We start from the raw sequence: 8,724 nt of genomic DNA on the forward strand, positions 1-8,724 counted from the left end.
GACGTAGCGGCGAAGATGACCAGCAACAAGACTCCCTCCATGAGAGAGGACTGAATAGCAGAGAGAATGGCTTGATCCTGGGCCACCCAAGCATGATGCGCCGGATGATACGGCGAAGGGCACGGTAGTGTACCATCAACATAGCCCTCCAAATATCGACCGCGAAGAAGCGGCAGTACTTGAGCACGCCACGACAAGCAGTTATCCGTCCTGAGCTTCACCAGGATCAGGTGCGCAAAGTAAAACGACGTAGTAGGCACAACAGGGTCCGAAGATGGCGGTGGCGCATAAACACTCGGGTGCACGGAAGAAGCCACCAACTCCGTCGATGGACCACCGTAGGACGTCGGGGCCGTCGGGTAGGTGTACGCCAATGGGCAGAGGGGTCGTAGGGCGCTGTCAGCCACGGGTTGGTCGTGGCAGCGCCGGGGTTCGGCGGTGGCGCTGAAGCGGCGTAGGGGGGCGACGCTAGTGGATGGCGGCGGCTGCTGGACACCGTATGAGGTGGCGCCCGGGGCCGGCGGCTGCTGCTGGACGCCAAGGGAGGTGGCGCCGTGGGCCGATGGCGGCATACGGCCACCGGGGTTGGCCGCGGATGGAGCACCGTAGGGCACGGGAGGCCCATAGGCGGAGCCCAGCCAGGAGGCGGGGACGGGATGATGGCGTCGTAGCATTGCGGCGAGGCGGCGGCATCACCGAATCCTGGAGGAGGCAGCGGTGACCGTGGAGGCGGCGGCCTGGAGGCACCAGCCATGGAGACCAGCGGGCGAGACAGAACAAACGACGGCGGCGGCTAGGGCAAAGGTGATTGGGACGAGGGCGGAAGACATTGATCATAAACCTAAACCGATACCACGTAAAACTTAGGGTTGTGGGAAACTGAACGACACCCTGTTATTATTATTATTTTGCGGGGAACGGCACCCTAATACGGGTGTGGCTCTTTATATATATAGGGATACACAATATGTATAAATACAATATACATTTACGTACAGAAGCTCTATGTAAATATACAGTCTAACACCCTTCGATAAAAAAAAGGTGTCGTGGCTTTAGTTCAGCTTTAGCTCAAATTTGAACTAAAGCCACGACACTCTTTTTGGAACGGACGGAGTAATATATTAGCTAAAACATTATTCCTTTGGTTTAGAAGAATTTCATAGGAATTTTAAAGGATAAGATTCTTACAAAAAAATTTCCTTTAGAGCCCTTTGGTTCATAGGAATAGATTCCTATTCTTACATAAGATTGGTTCCTATCCTTCACATTTCATAAGAAAATAAAAAAGAGTCTAGACTCAATGAAAAAATTTCTTTGGTGTCAATCAAATGACATCTTGTTTCCTATTCCTACTCATAAGATTTGAGATACATGTCATTTCATTTCCTACAAGATTCCTATTCCTATGATAATCCTATCCTATGAACCAAAAGAGGCCATGTATATTACTACAAAGGAAAATGGTTCTGTGCTCCTAATAGTTAATTTACCTAACTAGTACTACTATTTTCTTTTGTTCGAGCATACAGTATAATAGTATATGAACAAAGTATGTAACAAACATTTCAGCAAAGCAACGAATGGGATTTTCTTTGCCGAGCTTATGCCATTATCTGTCCACTCTATGGTAATTTTTTGTAAACTCATCCTCTATTTTCTTTCTACAAATGACTACGATCTACGAAACATCCAGATAAGAGTTGCTTCACCAGCCAATCCCACAAGGAAAAGACTACTGAACAACAAGCATACAACACAAACGAACGAAAGAATGGCTGAATTATTATTTAGGTACTAATAAAGGGCCGGAGACCATCGCCATCCATATCTATCTACCATTCAAGACGGCAAGGCATTCTTCTTCAATGCCTCTATATCCACTGGCCACTGCATTGCATTCCTCTCTCCTCTTCTTCCTCAACCCGATGATGCCTTGGGGCGCAATGCTGCTCCGACGTCGATCGTCGCATTGCAGTTGGGGTGGATGAACCAAGTGTTGCTGCAATGCCTATCGTTCACGTTTCTGAGAACTCCCCGAATATATTGAGGCATCCGTCCCAGCGTCCTTCGTCCCTTGCTTCCCAGTACCCACCTTTGTAATGATATGCCCCGTCCTCTGCGTCCTGCTCGAACCATCGAGGCTTCCAACCATTGTCTTGAAGTTTAGTCGACTGTGACGAAAATAGATATAGTGAAACTGCGTGGCAAGTGATTTATACTAGCTAGTACCAACTTTCTCAGACAGACAGCAAGCGAGGGAGGAAGAGATCATACCATTCTTTGCCGCCGTTCCAACCTCAACTTCTCTGTATTTGCCTTCTCATACTCACCGTTCTCTAAATGCCGCTGGTCTGGTCTTAGCCGTGAATCAGTAGGGGGGAGTTTCTCCTTTACCATGGTCAAAAAATTACGTTATTTAGGTCTTCACAGAATATTATGGATTATGGAGTATTTACGCACATAGATTACAACCACGCCAATACCTGAAGCTCTGGGGTCAGCTCATTCAATGTGATCGCAAAAGAAGATAGATTGTAACGAGTTGGGTTGGGAGAAGGCTTGTTCTTTTCCCAAAGTAGGGAGGCACCTTGCAATTGATCGGCGCTCTTGACCTTGGAAGTATCTAAATTTGTATAGTACATACTTTCGTCCCATTTTCCTATTAAAAATGAAGCCTTCTTTCCATCATTGTCCTCCACGAAGCCTTGTACCTTAGGAAATTAAGGTGTATGCAAGGAATGAACAGGGATCCACCAGAAACAGTTACACATTCACAAATTCAAATAGGGGAAAACTGTTTACAATAGCATTCAGGCTAAACAGCATGGCTGTAATGGGTAATACCCCTACTTTAATATGTAAACACCCCATTACAAGCTGTCGGATCATCATGAGAATGAAATAGTTTCATCGTATCTACACACATTTGGTCAATTAATAATTCTAGCAAAATTGATTCTAGAGTTCAGGGCAGGGGTCTGTAACCTTGCATTGAAAGTTTGGACGGGATATTTACACGACCTATTCCTTAAATAAAGTGATACAGGAACGTGCTTTGCTCATTAAATCCATGAAAACTACGCATTAACTATCCATATGTCTGCATCGTAGTCCAAGTAAATATGCTACACTAGGCCACGTACGGTATGACTAACACAGATTGGTCAGAAACTCAGGAGGTACTGTGCTCAGAGGAATACAAGGTGCTAATCACATCTCTCACGATAAAATATGAGATGACCTGTAAAAAAAGGAGGCAAAGAAAAACATACTAGGTGAGGATTGCGGTCAAGCAGCGATGGCTCTTTGAACTTGAGTTTACATGAATACTGCCGATTCCCCTTTATGTGCATAATTCCATGATGGTTGCAGTACAGCTTCCCAAGAATGAGGTTATTAATAGTTGTTGTCACCTGAAAACGCATCAGCATGTGACAGGCAGAATTCAGTTTTGAATATAGTTCCAATCCGTGAGTGTCCCGTCTTATCATGCCACCCACCTTACTCCACTTGAAGATTTCACCGTCATCAAATTCCACTGTCAAAACGCCAACAGGATCAACTTGAATTGACTGCCCCCAGAACTTGGATTTTACATTGCTGTCGCCCCAGAATTTCCAGCCCTTGCCTTCAGAGTGGCAGGCAATCAGCATTGGATGATGACTAACCTATCCATGCAAATGATGAACAGCAACATGCTGCAATTAAAAGCCTCGCAAGCACAGTTTCAGACTATTAAGATACCAATGTTCAGTTCCCAAATTAACAAAAGAGGCTATTAAACAGAAGAAATTGCATGATTTTGGACACAAATATACTCCAACAGCTTTTGACTAAACAGACTAAGTAAAACAGAGTTTTTTGCATAAGTAGAAGAAAGAATACTAACTGACCTTCTCGGCAAAAAAGCGGATCCTTCTATCAGGAAAATCAGCTTCATAAGTCTCTCCTAACAATGGATTGAATGGTTTGCAAGGTCTCGCGACAGATGAAGCATAGCCAGAGATCGCAAAAGCAGCTACTTTCAGGATTCTCATGAGGCTATTCCCCTAAATCAAATGCAATAGATACATGAGTAAAATTTGTAATAACACTTCACAACCTCAGCACATGGAAATTTCAAATCAGAAGAAAACTACTCCCTCTGTAAACTAATATAAGAGTGTTTAGATCACTACTTTAGTGATCTAAACGCTCTTATATTAGTTTACGGAGGGAGTACCAGATAAAAAATACAATATGTACAAAGACAAATATCCACTGATCTGTGTTACTAGATAAACTGCCCCATTCGTAATAAATTTGTGGCAGAACTCAATCAACGTTAACACTATTCCGTAATCAATGTTAACTCCCATGTGGCCACAAACAAGAAAAGCAACTGGTGACTACTGTTACTGCTCCGAAAACACTCATCATAAAACAGTTGAATATCCTAGAAATTCAAGATCATAAACGTATAAGTGATCTTACCACTTTTCCATATTCATAGGCTTGATCCAGAAGGTAGGAATATTCGAAATCTTCAAAGCACTTTTGGAGGGATGAAAGTGGCTCGTTGAAGTAAACTGGAAGGCATACTCGTGTCAAATCCTTGCCAACACTATCTTTAATAATGGACCAAAGGCTGATTCCTTTCTCTTTCTCAGTAGGTTCTGGTAGTTTACTCCGTCGTTTGATTTCAGGTAGCATGTTGTTAGAATCTTGAATTTGGATATCCACAACTTCTTGGCCACCTGGATTATCTATGTTAGTAGCACTGTGTACACCACAATCTGTGGAATCTGACATTGTTGAAGATCTGCTGTTTGATTCTATGAAGTAGTCTGCAGCATCAAAGAATGTAGAGTCCTCTTCACAAGTCAATTCACCACCATCTTGCTTCTCAAATTCATCAGATTCTGTTGTGCTATATTCTGGGCAAAAAACAAATCACTGGATCATTAGAAAAGCTAATGCAAGAGCATGGGATAACTCAGGCATGCTGATTATAGGCGATAGTGTAGTAAACTTGCAACAGCTTCCGGAAAAATAAAACTTGCAGCAGTTTCCATTAAAAATAACTTGCAACAGTTTCTTTACTTTCTTTAGGAAATAAGGCAGCACATCCAAATAATTCAGACAACTAAATGAGAAAGGTTAAAAAAGCATCCAACAGAGACAGTTGAAAGAAGGACGCAAGCACCACATAAGTAGATGCATGCAGCTAACACAGTGCAGTAATTTGATTAGTATGTGTTAAGAAATCATACCACTGAAATTTCCATGCCGGGAACTAGAAAATTCATTTTTTGTCAACGCCCCCTGTATTATATTTCCATCTTTACCTTCCTGCACAAATAGGTGTGTAATACACTATGTAAAATTCCTGCAGGAAAAAAGAGCAGAGTAACCTTTCAAGGAGAGTAACCTTTGCAAAGTTAAGTAAAAGGTTCCATATGAGATTTACTGATAAGCAAAAACATATGACCAATAAGCATATGATGTAGCTCCACTATTTAGGTTCAGGCATTAGCAGTTCCTGCTACCTATCAATTCCATATAAGCATTTTCTCTTAGAATTGCATGGCCTCAAAAGAAACACACGCAGCCATTCTTACCTCGAAATGGTGTCTGCTAGATCCGAACAAGCTTAGATGATCGTCATAGCGTAGCTTCAGTTGCTTTCTGTAGCTTGAAAACTCCGAAAGCATAATCTGTTCGCAGTCCTGTATAAGACTCTCGTTTAAACCATCCTGGTGCATCCGATTTCGAAGCCTTGCAGTGGAAACTGAAACATCACTCTGCACAAAAGTTATTCTTCCACTGAGTGACCTGAGCGAATAAACACTCCTCGCCAAGATCAAGGCCTCGATCCAAGCGACACGGGCATCTTTCGAATCTGTCTTCAAATGAAGTGTCTTTGTGGGAGAAAATATGTAGAATCTCCTGTCGTCGGACTTGCTCTCACGAAATGCGGACACCTAGAGACATGAGAACAAATTAGCACCACCATGTTACTCACAGGGAAACGTTGCACATGGAAATGAAGAGAACCTCCTGATACGAGACGCTACTTGTCAAGGCCAAAGATGGAGCATATACAAAGGCTGGAATCTATCGAACTAATAGATGAGGGCTTCGATGTTTATTCCGTTAACAACCAAGAGGCAGACAAAGTAGAGGACAAAAAGCAGACACAAGAAAAATGACTTGGTATTCCAAGAGAAATCATGTGATTCGGTTCCCTCCCTCTACCTTCAGCTTCAATTAAAGGGTAAAGGAAGGCAAGCAAAGGAGCATCTAACAGTCAACAAGAAAATATTTGGGGATGAGAGGGGGTGAGGGGGATCGAGAAAATAGGAGAACCTAGCAAACGACCTATGCAGCCCTTGAAGGTCCACGAGGTCCCCCTAATTCAATCCAAGTTGCACACAGGTCCCCCGTTTTAGTCCCTCTACCTCTCTATGTGACCACTTAATTTCAACTGTACATCCTTGAATTCCTGGGACCCATGTCCAATTGTATTGAAAAGACCCGGTGCTAGCCAGTACTTCTACTACTGCGGGTGCAGCGGCAGCAGCAGCAGCTAGTAAAAGGGGCTCGTGGAAAAGCAACCTCAGGACCAGTACAAGCCAATAATGCAAAATTCAAAATTGCAACAAGAAATTCCCTGAGCATATACTCCCACCTCTTCCCTCAGATTGTTCGACTTGATGATACTATTAAAGATTAACCATGTCACTACTGGACCACTTCTGCCATGAAAGTAATAAGACAGGGACTAGCGGCTAAAGATCATTGTCTTTGCAGCGGTAGCAACTAGCAAATGACATCATTATCAGAAGCTGCAACACACAAACCTTAGAAATTTGACCAAATCTGTGGAAAGTACAAGGGCTCCATGTCCATAGATGTGCCTGTGGCTGCGTGATAGAGAAAGCTAGCTATGGTCTCTTTTTTTGGGGAGATTACACTTGAGGGGGAGAAAAATAGCAAGGCCTTTTTGTTCACTTGTGGTTAAGCTAGATAGGGCTAAATTTGGACAAGAATTTGCGGGTGGCACTGGACCACGGAAATGGTGACTGGTTAATATAAAATCCAACCTGTTGATAATGAGCAATTGGTATAAAACTTAAAATGTCCATCCAAATCACGAACAAACCACAGATCGGTTAGAAACCTGCGTCGAAACACAAAGACTTTTCAAGCATTTTGATTGATTCCCTGATCACCTCTATTAAGCACCGACGAGAAAAAACATCGGAAATTTCAAAGAGACAGGACATGAGATGAATAGTTTGGTACGACGATGCACCGCCGGCAAAATGACAAGGCATATCACGTCACTTCGATCCAGCGCAATGACGCGCTCTCCCACCAACCATTTCATCATAAACAAGGCGAAAGCGCGTTCACCGATGCAAGAACTGGGAAGGGATTAACTAATAAACCTCGGGGAATCTGAGCATTTGATCCAGGGGCGCAATGCAATGTGCCAAACGAATCACTGGATCGAGGGATCAGCGCAAGAAAGTTCAGAAGAAGAAAAAATCGCATGGAGTAAGAGACGGGGTTGAAACGATCGATCAGAAATGTGGAGGAAATCTGAAGAGGAAATGGAAACAGAATCTGCCCCCAGCCCCACCACGAGGCGGGTGCACACGGACGCCACAAGGCGACGAGGAGAGGAGAGAAGGCAACCACCGACCTTGAGGCAGACGACTCCGACGGGCTTCTCCGGGCGGCGCCCCCCGTCGATCCTCGCGGACGCGCCGCCGATCAGCCTGACCTCCCCGTCGTCAGCGATCCGTCCCGCCGCCTCCCCGCCCCCCGCGTCGGCCCGAATCTTGGAGTAGGAGAGCACCCCGTCGCGGAGCGAGAACCAGCGCTCCCGCCACCCGCGGCCGTAGTTGGTCCACTTGTGCAGCACGCCGGCCACCGCTACCGACCCCGGCACCTGCGTAGCGGTGGCCGCGGCGGGCTCCGGTGCCGGCGTGGGCGACGCTTCGGGATGCGGCGGTGCGGAGGAGAGGCAGCAGAGCGCGTGGTGGTGGTGGTGGTGGTGGTGGTGGCTGCTGCTGTGCGTCATCGTCGTCGGCTCGACGACGGCGAGGGGAGAGAGGGGGGGACGGGACGCGACGCGACGCTTAATTTAGGAGCGGTTGGATGCTATTTATGTGTGGGTCACTCTGTCTCGGTGGGTGCTGTGCTCTCCTTTTTCCTCTTGCTCTTTCTTAATTACTTATTGAAATACTTAATATAAGATCATTTAAATAACTAATATAATAATACAAACGATCTTATATTTTTTTCTTTGTAAAAGGGAAAAGGAGTACTTATTGCTCCCTCTGTAAACTAATATAAAAATATTTATAGAATACTAATGTAGTGATTTAAACGTTTTTATATTAGTTTACTGAAAGAGTACTAATTTATCGTTTTTTTTACTATAACTATATTCTATATCCCCTGAAAGGTCTCTTTGATACAAAGAATCCTTCCTAAGTTGTTTGTCGTTTGATTCATAGGATTCAAACTATAGAAAAAAATTAATGGAATCATTTGTACTACATTCCATGAAAAACCTAACATGGGCTCCAATCTCTTAAAAAAAACCTTTCTTTCATGTGATACAATCAAACAAACAAAAATTCCATGGGATTCATTCTTGTATATTTTTTACTCATGTGTTTTTTTACAATTTAGTGACTCAAAAAGGCATCTACACTGAATAATTAC

General features: G+C 44.1%; 1 protein-coding gene across 4 annotated transcripts; it reads right to left on the minus strand.

Annotated features, from left to right (window-relative positions):
- Positions 1–1,574: 1,574 nt before the first annotated feature.
- On the minus strand, positions 1,575–8,131 carry LOC119329746 (oxysterol-binding protein-related protein 2A-like). Of its 4 annotated transcripts, none has more exons than XM_037602820.1 (10): positions 7,694–8,131; positions 5,604–5,966; positions 5,256–5,334; positions 4,477–4,919; positions 3,897–4,052; positions 3,504–3,671; positions 3,276–3,416; positions 2,487–2,714; positions 2,278–2,391; positions 1,575–2,174 (listed from the first exon to the last, which is right to left on the minus strand). In XM_037602820.1, the coding sequence occupies exons 1-10, from the start codon at positions 8,072–8,074 to the stop codon at positions 2,019–2,021; spliced, it is 2,229 nt and encodes a 742-aa protein (XP_037458717.1). In that variant the 5' UTR covers positions 8,075–8,131; the 3' UTR covers positions 1,575–2,018. The 4 variants fall into 4 exon arrangements, with proteins under 4 accessions (XP_037458717.1, XP_037458719.1, XP_037458720.1 ...); XM_037602822.1 differs by lacking the exon at positions 7,694–8,131 and adding an exon at positions 6,352–6,424; XM_037602823.1 differs by lacking the exon at positions 7,694–8,131 and adding an exon at positions 6,241–6,348.
- Positions 8,132–8,724: the final 593 nt, after the last annotated feature.

Source organism: Triticum dicoccoides, chromosome 7A (assembly GCF_002162155.2).
Source record: "Triticum dicoccoides isolate Atlit2015 ecotype Zavitan chromosome 7A, WEW_v2.0, whole genome shotgun sequence".
Lineage (NCBI taxonomy): Eukaryota > Viridiplantae > Streptophyta > Magnoliopsida > Poales > Poaceae > Triticum > Triticum dicoccoides.

What these genes read in the sequence shown, in the direction of transcription:
- LOC119329746 (XM_037602820.1), bottom strand. Translation starts at nt 8,074, where the DNA reads ATGACGCACAGCAGCAGCCACCACCACCACCACCACCACCACCACGCG. An exon ending in TCCGCTTTTTTGCCGAGAAG is followed by an intron (nt 3,672 to 3,896) that starts GTCAGTTAGTAT and finishes TTGCATGGATAG; the next exon opens with GTTAGTCATCATCCAATGCT. An exon ending in AAATCTTCAAGTGGAGTAAG is followed by an intron (nt 3,417 to 3,503) that starts GTGGGTGGCATG and finishes ATGCGTTTTCAG; the next exon opens with GTGACAACAACTATTAATAA.